A 10,949-nucleotide genomic window follows, 5' to 3' on the forward strand; every position below is an offset into this window, starting at 1 on the left:
GTTTTTTTTATTAATAATTTTTTTAAAAAAAGTAATTTTTTAATACTTTTCGTATTCAACAATCGGTTATACTTAGCTGGCTCGATTTTAAAATTACTTGAAAACAACATAAATAAAACGATACTTATATATACATATTAAATCCATTACAATGAGTTCGTAAAAAAAAAACAAAATGTAAAAATCAATCTAAATTGCAGCACCACCTACGTTGTCGTCTCGTCTGCATGTGGCCGACATATCCCCGACATCATCGTCGTTGTCCTCCCGTGGGTGCCTGACGGCTGACATGCCCACCTCGTGGTCGAAACGTGGTGGCAGTAGTATGTACACCTCACCACCCCGCTGGGCGACCATAAACTCTACGACCCACGCCATCTGACGTTGGAGCTGTAACATCCCCCGCTCTAAATTCTGTAATCGAGCGTTAGTGGCCGCATCCAAATGCACGACGTGATGTGTACGCGAACGTGCCGTGGGTCCTCCTGGTGCGGTGGCTGATATCAACACAATAAATTAACGTTAATAATATGAAGAAACAAAGGAATTTTAACGATAATAAAACGTACCTGATCACAGCTCTCACCGTCCTTATCGTCATCCGTAAAGTCCTGAATATGCACATCTGGTTCCTTGAATGGCGGAGGCTCGACAAATGGGACCGCGATGTATGGGGGGCTAGAACAATGACCAACCTGTCATGCTTGTCAATCTTCCAGAAGATGTGCATGCTCAATGCCCGAAGACATACTAACTCGCCCGGGGCATTTGGCGGTTGAATGGGTAGCTTAGGCAGTTAATATTATATTAAATTATATTATATTATATTATATTGTAAACCCGTGAAAGATTCACTGTGTCTCCGATGCATGTTCAGCCAACAGAACTTCCATTGGACTGCAGTTATAGTCGAAGTCAGTTGTTGTCAACGACGTATACAATACCTTCCATCAGTACGCAAAGTCATTAAAGATATCTGGCAGAACAGCCTTACGGTCAGCCGTCACACTAGTTATCGGAAGAAGGGTCATATTACGGAACCCAACATTCGTACGAGCTATTGGTAGAGGGTCCTTATTACGGAACGTATGGCGCCCACGGGAGGAGGACGACGATGATGCTGGGGATAGGCCGGCCACACGCAGACGAGACGACGACGCGAGTGGTGCTGCAGTTTATATTGAGTTTTACTTTTTTTTGTACGAACTCTTTGTAATGGATTTAATATGTACATATAAGTTTCGTTTTATTTATGCTGTTTCGTTGCAATTTTAAAACTAAAACAATTAAGTATAACCAATTGAAAACGAAAAATATTAAAAAATATTTACAAAAAATTACGAATACAAAAACAAAAAAAAAAACAAACAATATAAAAAATAAAATAAAACAAAAGGACAAAAACAAAAAAAAATAAAAAACAAACAAGAAAAAGACAAAAAACGACTTTGAGGAGACCCTCCACTATCCACAACGATTGACCTATCCATCGCGGATAGGTTAGGTGTCTCCCTAAAAAATTGGGTGTACGTTGCAAACCCATTTTTGAATTTTGATCTTGAAGACGAGATCCTTGACATAATCTGGATTTGACTCATTAAATTTATTAAAATACTTAATTTAAAGTATCTTAGACCATCTTCAACGGTTGGTTTTTGTCGGTTCAAACCAATCCCAACCATTGGAGTGGTTGGTTCAAACCAAAATCAAAGTTTTAAAAAATCAAACCATCAAAAGCTACCTATTGTGGGTCCCACACATCTTTCACCACAAACATACACACACACACATATATACACACCCATATTTATATTTATAAAATATATTAAAATATTATACATATACATATTTTTATATTTCTTTCAAAAATGATGTATTTTTTGTTTGTTTATTTTTTATGTAACGGCTAGTTTAATGGTTAAATTATTTAACGGCTAGTTTTTTAAAAACGCCAACGATTTTATTATCTATTTTACAACGCTTAATCCGAATAAAAAAAACATGACAAGAAGTATTAGAAAAAAACACGTTACAAAAAATCTTAGAAAAAGGTTACAAGAAGTCCTAGACATTACAAAGAATCTTAGAAAAAAAAAAAACGTTACAAGAAGTCCAAGCAAAAAAAAAAAACCGTTACAAGAAGTCCTATTCATCCAACCCGTGTTTCGCCATTAATTTAAATAAAAATTATAAAATTAAATATTTAATAGTATTGCGAAATTCTTATTTAAAAAAAATGTTAAAATAAGTGATGATGTAGAAATATAAAGATGATTTAAGAAGGTGTATTGTTGAAATAAAAATATGGTTTTTAAAAAAACTGATGTGACACTGATGTAGTTGATTTGAACCAAAAACTGTTAGAGGTGGTCTTACAGATTAGGCTGAGGGGTGTGGGGGGCGCGAGAGGGGGCGCGAGTGGGGGCGCCAGCCAATAATATTGTGACGTGTGACAGAGAGAGAAACTTGATAAGATGGGTGTTGGTTGTGGTGCTCGCGCCCCGGGACATGGTGTGGAGGGGCGCGAGAGGGGGCGCGAGCGGTTTTTTTTTATTTTTTTATAAATGTATTAAAAAAACGAATTATTATAAAAACGAATTATTATAAAAACTCATAATATGATCTTTAAACTTAACAGAAAAGAAAAAAGGGGAATGCTTTGTCTGTCTGTCCCTCACCTTTTAGTTCACCGGAACAACAATGCTCACAGTTGTTTACCTTCTCCCTCTTCCTTTACCTTTCACCACCACCTAAATACCACCATTAACCTGCACCTCTGATCATTAACCACCAATCATTAACCATGATCTTCTTCAACTTCTTCTTCCTTTTCTTCTCATTTCTTTTCACTTCTCCAGTGTCGGCTCTCAACTCCGACGGCATCCTCCTCCTCGCCTTCAAATACTCCGGTGAGTTCTCAACATCATAAAAAATTTTTTTTTTTAATAAACAAAGAGCCCAACGGCTCTATTTACGCATTCCCATGCCGTTCACCAGCGCTACCCCCCTGGCGCCTGCCTCTTTTTCTGCGCTCGCGCCCCTCTCGCGCCCCTCTCGCGCCTCGGTGGTGTGGTGCTCGCGCCCCGGGGCGCGAGCGGCTGTCCTCACGCCCCCTTTCTCGCGCTCCACACCCCTCAGCCTTACATCAACTAGTTTTGGCATCATCATACATCACTTCAAAGAATAAAGTCATGGTGTATTCATTTCTAAATTAATAACATATTTTTATATAGGGAAAATTCCCAAAAATAAGCATTTATGATAACAAAGTTCTAGTTTTAGGTATTGTTTGTAAAAAATTTCAGAAATAGCTATTATAAACTAGTCGTGACGAGTAGTTTGTAAAACCAATTAAAAGTTGCCACGTGTCTTTAAAATAACCGTAACGAGCACTTTCACTAATCATTTACTCGTCACGATTAAATAAGTTTCATGCCTCGTAATCAACGCCCACGAGTTATTTATAACTAGTCGCGACGACTGGTTTACCTGGTTTACATTCCCTACACGAGTAGTTAACTCGTCGGGACTAGTTTAACCTTATAATCTACTCGTCGTGACTAGTTTAACCTTATAATATACTCGTCGCGACTAAAGGACTTATGAATTACTCGTGGACGTTGATTACAAGGCATGAAACTTATTTAGTCGTGACGAGTAATTCATTAGTGAACGTGCTCGTTACGGTTAGTTTAAGGACACATGGCAAGTTCGAATTGGTTTCTACAAACTAGTCGTCACGACTAGTTTATAATACATATTTTTAGATTTTTTTGCAAATGATACCTAAAACTAGAATTTTATTTTCATAAATGCTTATGTTAGGAATTTTCCCTTTTATATATTTGATTACCTCCAAGTTCCAACAGAAAGCATTCATCATAATTCATAAACTACAATTTTTTAGATCAAAATACTAATTTGATTCGCTTTTTAATAATTTGAATTAACATGCATGATTTGTTTGATCGACACATACTGTAATAATGTAGTTAAAGAAACTTCATATTTATGCAATAATTACGATTAATAAAAAACTATGCGGTTATATCAATTTAATATTTTCTTGAAAAACGTTACATTATTTTTATTATTAATTATTTAGTTTTTTGCATTAATTAATTTGACGGATGTCAGAAATAAAATAAAACAAAATATTTTATCAATTTAAATAATCAATATTAGGAATATCGGATCAACTGCCAAAGTGCACAATAAATACCAAAAACATAAACAGTAATATTCATGATCACTACTTCTTCTCCACCTCCTCCTCCTTTTTCTCCTTTCCTTCACCATTCTTGTAAACACACAAAACCCTTAGCAAGATCAAGAACAAAACAGGTGAAAATATCGAAAAATAGTAAAAATGAAGGGAATGGTAGAAGGGTTGCAGAAAGTGAATATCCATGCGCATCATTCTGTAGGATTCATGCTTGTAATGGGAGTGATAATGGTGGTTGTTTACTTTAATGGAGATGTTGGTGGAATTATAAGATTTAATAATAATAATAATAATATTAATGGAGAAGCAGAAATGGCGGAGGATTATTCGTTTGAAGGCTGTGACTTTTTCAATGGGAGTTGGGTTTATGATAACAGATCAAGACCTTTGTATAAAGAGAGAGAGTGTTCTTTCATGGCGGATGATTATTCTTGTGAAAAGTTTGGAAGGAAAGATTTCAAGTATCAGTTTTGGAGATGGCAGCCTCATGGTTGTGATCTTCCCAGGTACTATCCTCTCTCTCTATATATATATGTATGTATGTATGTATATGGGTCATCTCTCTACGTGCCTTGCGCTATATGTACATAGGTGAGTATGTGTCTATGTATGTATGCATGAGTGTGACATTAGACATATGTATGCATTGATGTATACATAATGTATGTATGGGATGTTTGGGATTGTTTATTAAATTTGTTTATTTGCATATTAATTGTTTGTTTTAAACCATATATCTTTCTCATGCCTATTTATATAAACAATTTGAATACGGAAGGGTCAAAAGACCATCCTAATAATGTACATGTCACACCTAATGCGATATGATAACTGCCAATCTGTCATGTTATATGGACCGTATGGTAAGACAAAAAATGTCATACGAGACCGTATGATTTTTATGGTGATCACATAAATCATTTCTTTGTATTAATCATAGGATTTAATCTTCATACGACTCATATGACCATTTTGTCCTTTGTTATCATGGCTGCCCCATGGGAAGGGTGACGGGAGCAACCGTCCAGGGCCTAATCTCTAGAGGTTCCAAAATTTTTAAATTTATATATATATAATTTTTTTTAGACAGAAGAGTATAATTTAGGAAATCAAATTTGTTTTTTTTAACCCAATAACCAATTAACATTTGATTTAGTTTAACCCATTAATTTAAAGTCACTTTTAGTTGCACTCTGTGGCCATGTATCCAAGTACCCAACTATACCTATTATCATTGCTCCATTTAAATCATAATTTAATAATTACCATCACCCATTTAAATCAAAATTTGAGAATGGTATGATATTAGAGAGTATGGTTTATAACGAGTGCATCGAGAGTTCAAAAATTGCTAGCTAGGAGGGCTTTATGATCATTCGTTTAAGTATTTAAATTAGATCATTTTGGTAGAATACTTTTGATTTGTTTATTGTTATACAGTTACTTAAATTGTATGAGTTATTGAGTTTATATTGGGGGGGGGGGGGGGGGGGGGACCGTCTTGCCTGTCATACGACCCGTATGTAGTGCTTGGATAATATGTCAATGGTTTTTGTTTAGCCCTGCCCATAAGCAATCACAAATGGTTGTAACTTGTAATTAGATAAAGCAGTTTTAAGAGAATCTAACCACCCCTAATTCAGTGATTCTACATCTGTGTCTTGAGCTCCACAAAGTTGATATACACATGCATTAGGACTTCTGGACTTGTACTTCAGCATATGATTTGACTGAATACACAAACACAATGCTGCAATGGGTGCATTATAATAAGTTGTTCAATTGATCAATTTTGAAGGTCACACGTGTAGGTTTAATGGAACAGCACTGTTGGAGAAGCTAAGGAACAAAAGGGTTGTTTTTGTTGGGGACTCATTAGGCAAGAACCATTGGGTTTCACTCCTTTGTCTTATTGACTCATGGATTCTTGAACCATCACATAAAGTTGCAGAATGGCGTGGCTCACTGATCACATTTAGGGCATCTGTAAGCAAGTTCTGTGACTTTTGTCATATTCATAGCTTTAGATACACATGTGACAGTTATTTAACTTTTATTTATATATAACATCTAACAGAAATACAATGTTTCCATAGATTTAGATGCACATGTGACATTTATTTAACTTTTATTTAAATGTGACATCTTATAGGAATACAATGTTTCCATTGATTTTTATTGGGAACCATTGTTGGTGGAATCGAATTGTGATGATCCGGTCAACCACCGAGTACGTGATCGGATCATGAAAATTGAGAGCATCGAACGGCATGCTAAAGAGTGGATTAATGCTGACATGTTAATTTTCGACTCGTATACGTGGTGGCTAGAGCCTAATATGACACTTTTGTAAGTATTTGTAACATGTAGAGTTTTTATAACGATTAATAGATATATGAATTGTGACACCAAAAGTTTGTATTTTAGGTGGGGATCGTTTGAAAATCCTAACAGGACTACTGTTGAATCTAGAAGGGTGACCCGTTATGAAATGGCACTAAAAACATGGGCGGATTGGCTGGACACCCATCTTAATCGCAACAAAACTAGAATATTCTTCATAAGTCTCTCTCCGGACCACAAAGAGTATGCACAACTATTAGTTACCTTTTTATGTCATTTACCTATTATAACACGAATTTAGCATGAATTAGTTATATTAATGGATTTGGATATAGTTTAAACGGGTCGGGGTTAATTTTAGATTAAACCCACGGACACGTTAACTAAACAGTTAACTAAACAGATCTTTTCAGGTGATGTTCACTTGTTGATCATTTCTACCCATTTAAATTTATAATCTAGAAAGTGGTTTGTGGTAACTTAAACTTATTGGGATATACAAGTCACGAAATGAATATTAATATACAGTAAAGTTAGATAAAATGACACCGGACATCAGGATAAATAAGTCGTGTTCATGTCAACCTAAATATATGCATATCATGTTAGGTTCGTGAATCTGACACAATATTCTAGTTCGTGTTCGCGTTGGGTTTGACCCGTCAACCCGTGAACACCATCCACTTAAGTCCCCTTATAATTTCACATGCTAATCATTTTTGTTTCTACTTCTTAGGGGTGGAGATTGGGGGAAGATAATGGGAGAAAACTGTTACAATGAAACAGAACCAATAATGAAACAAGGATATTGGGGAAAGGGATCAGATACTGATCTAATGAGAACAGCACAATCCATGGTACAAAGTCTTGAAGCGAAAGGCCTAAACATTAAACTTTTAAATATAACACAGCTCTCACAGTATAGAAAAGATGGCCACCCTTCTATATACAAAAGACATTGGGTTCCTCCAACAAAGCTAGAATTAGCTAACCCTGTTTTGTATGCGGATTGCATACATTGGTGTCTTCCGGGAGTCCCTGATGTTTGGAACGAGATCCTATATGCTTACATACGTTATAAAGTATAAATAACTTCATATATTTTGGATGTTTTTAGACATATTTAAATTTAGGTAGGTGATTGATGACAATGACATGAAAAAAATATTCAAATGACTAGGTTTAAATCTACCTAAAGTCTACTTTGGTGGTTTTGCTACACCAATCGTTTTGTTGTTTACTTCATTAAATATTGCAAAGTCAAAAGCTTGTATTGTTTACTTTTGCTTAAATGTTTCAAACACAACATCTTTTAAACCATGCCAAATTAGCACAGTTCTATAGTTCTTTATAATTAATTTAAATAATCAATTGAATTACATATTTATGTAGTTAAAAATAAAATAAAATAAAACACCTAAGCCTTATTTACTAATTATTAAATTCTCATTTATTTTAATAAGTATTCTAATCCTCGTTGTATTTCCTTGATCTCATTACAAATATACAATAACTTTATAATTCTTTGTAGATTTTATGTTCTTTCATTCATAGCAAATAATATGTTTTTTATTTGGAACCTTATATTTTTGACTAAAAGTTCCAAACTCTCACAAAAACATTAAAAACGAATGTATTCGATTTTCTAGTTATGGATTGAGAAAAGAATTGTGCAGGGTCAAGATCCACACAGTTCAAGGTGTATTCTTTCTATGGAAACCATGTGCCGTCCTTACTTTTTTCTGATGACTTTTTATATGATTGATAAAATTCAATAAATCAAATTCTTTGTGAAAATTAATTCTTGGAATTTATTAGTTTTTTTTTTCAATTTAGTCATATCGGGTCTTTTTTTTATTTTTCTAGAACGATGATTTCTTTATGTTTTAAGTCATCGTGCTCTTCGAACGTATCGAGTCCTTTACTATAAATTGTAATAGTAATTATAATTATAATAACAAAAATAATTATAATTTCTATTGATACTGACTGAAATTGCGTCGGTTTACCCCTCTTCATACTTTTTTTTATGTTAATTTGTTATAACTAGGCGTTGACGAATTAAATTTTTTGGTTTAGTTTTTGTTTTAACTTATTTCTATGTTACCTTTTCGAGGTTATTTGTTTATATTTACGTTTTAAAACCGATACCGATCGAATTTGTATCGTTTTATTGACACAACGCTTGGGGTTTGTTTTCTGTTGTTGGTTCACCGCAAGTTTTGTTTTGTGTTTTTCTTTTAACTATCTTAATTTTTTTATTTTGAATATGTTAATTTGCTATATTGGGTGTTGACGAAATTATCTTTTGGTTTTGTCAGTATCGTAACCCGTACAGGCTGAAGTCGCGGTTGATTCCTCGCCACAACGCGGGTTTTTTTTTTATTTAAATATATGCTAAGTTGTTGGTTAGTAGACACTAACCGATACCAACTGAATTCGCATCATTTTATTTAAATATTTGGGCGTCAACAAAATTATTTTTTGGTTTAGTTTCAGTGCCGACGTGTAATTGGTTGGTTTCTCCCAAGCAGTACGGTTGTACATCTACTTTTTGGGGGTTTATTATCGTTACTGTTACAAACCTAACCGATACCAACCAAACCCTAAATCTCATGAGAGAAATACCACTATGTTGAGGTTTTTGATACTACACTACTAAGCAAAAAGCCTCTTACAGAGAATAAAGACTTGTTATCATCCCTTTAATCTACACAGCACAACTCAACTCGTTTCATCACACTTAACATAAAAGAAACATTTTGTCAAAGGAAATAGTTAAAATTGGCTGTTTTATCCAATATTATTAAAATTTTAATATAATTAACTATTACAACTTGAAAGTAGAGGTGCACAATTTCAGTCTTTTTAAAAAACTGGTTTCGGTTTTAATCAGCAACAGTTAAACGACAGTTTGAGTTAAACCATTTCAGTTTTGAAACCGGGTTACAAAGTGGAAAGTCCAAACCCATTATATATTATATTGTTCGCAATCAAAAAAACTGATTTTGGATTAATATCTGCCGTTAGATTATTCTGAAACAAAATCCTGACCATTTAAACTCAAAAAATTGCTTCTAGAAGCAGAGGTTACAAGCAGTTGCTGTACTTGTAGCAGTTGCTACCCAAAATTTTGCGGTACGTGTTCTGAGCCTTATATAAGAAACCATTTATGAATCGTCACAACATCCTTCAAACGCTGAAGAGGAAGAGCAAGATCGAGGCTGAGCGGACTCTTCAAGAAAATTAGCGACATTAAGGTACGATTTAATTGCATATACAGTCAATTAGGGCATAAATATTGCTATTCTTCTTGTATGCCTGTTGTTTTCATTGTCACTATAATCTTCAGCAACAATTTCTGTAACAGGAAATTAATGACCTGCTAATTGATTTCAAGCCAAGATATGCATCTCAGCTACTGCCATAATACGTCTCGCCTGCATTGGTTAAATTGCATTCTATTCAGTTTGTCCTTAAATTGCATTGCTCATGTCTCTATTAACGGTCTGCCTGACTAATAATTTGGTGTGTATATATTTTAAAAATTGATCAGTTATATCATTGTTACGTGTGTCTAGTATTGTGATGTATTATAAAACAAACTTTGTTTGATGTAAACTTATTGTATGCTAATAAAATATTCATGTATATAACGAGCCCGCAATTTCTTTTTTCCTTTTTCTATGTTACTACTATTACTAATTACAGCTTTTCCTTGAATGATTTGTCGGTTGGTGAACCTTAGCAGTTAGCACTCCCTTCATGCTTGCACCGCATTGTCATTATTACCCTCCATTGGATGGATTGGAGCATCGTATTTTGAAGATGAAAGTGCCAAATTGGTATGTAGCTCCTTATTATTTAATCCATTTTAGTTTAATATTTTTAACTTCTAAACTACTTATTTTTTTTCGAGCTAAGTTTTACATCAATCGACTCGTATCCTCCTTCCGATCAAAAACCCTAAAACATTAGGTTTGAAATTCGGAAAAAAATATAACGCCGTTAAGTCATATTTAACGGGAGACCATTGGTGGCAAACTTTTTTAAATTTGGGACCGCCAGTGGTGATAAAATGAATAGGGATTATTATCGGCCAATACCAGTCAATATGGATTATTAAAATCCAATAAACCTATTATTAATCCATTTTAGTTTAATATTTTTAACTTCCTAACTACTTATTCTTTTGTAGACACCGATAGCTCATACAAAGGCCTGGGAAACTATTAGTTACCTGAGTGTAACGTGCATTGGTTTCTAATTCAAATATTCTTTTGTGTTCAATTAGTGTTTGGAAGGACAAGTCTTGTCTTGATAAAATAAGCTTATACTTAGGGTTTCATTATATCATGTTGGTTTATTTATTTTAGAAGGA

At 34.2% G+C, this 10,949-nt stretch overlaps 1 protein-coding gene across 1 annotated transcript; it reads left to right on the top strand.

The window, feature by feature from the left end:
• The first annotated feature begins 4,359 nt into the window (after window positions 1–4,359).
• Window positions 4,360–7,656, top strand: LOC143635718 (protein trichome birefringence-like 34). The gene is made up of 5 exons (XM_077103476.1): window positions 4,360–4,731; window positions 6,037–6,211; window positions 6,378–6,574; window positions 6,653–6,811; window positions 7,305–7,656. The coding sequence occupies exons 1-5, from the start codon at window positions 4,370–4,372 to the stop codon at window positions 7,654–7,656; spliced, it is 1,245 nt and encodes a 414-aa protein (XP_076959591.1). The 5' UTR covers window positions 4,360–4,369.
• Window positions 7,657–10,949: the final 3,293 nt, after the last annotated feature.

The sequence above is a fragment of the Bidens hawaiensis genome, unplaced genomic scaffold (genome assembly GCF_021521415.1).
Source record: "Bidens hawaiensis isolate Kalapana, Puna unplaced genomic scaffold, B.hawaiensis_p1.1 tig00007678_1, whole genome shotgun sequence".
In the NCBI taxonomy this organism is placed as follows: domain Eukaryota; kingdom Viridiplantae; phylum Streptophyta; class Magnoliopsida; order Asterales; family Asteraceae; genus Bidens; species Bidens hawaiensis.

Coding starts and splice junctions, on each gene's coding strand:
- LOC143635718 (XM_077103476.1), top strand. CDS start 4,370: ATGAAGGGAATGGTAGAAGGGTTGCAGAAAGTGAATATCCATGCGCAT. Junction 4,732..6,036: donor CATGGTTGTGATCTTCCCAG/GTACTATCCTCT, acceptor TCACACGTGTAG/GTTTAATGGAACAGCACTGT. Junction 6,212..6,377: donor TGATCACATTTAGGGCATCT/GTAAGCAAGTTC, acceptor GACATCTTATAG/GAATACAATGTTTCCATTGA.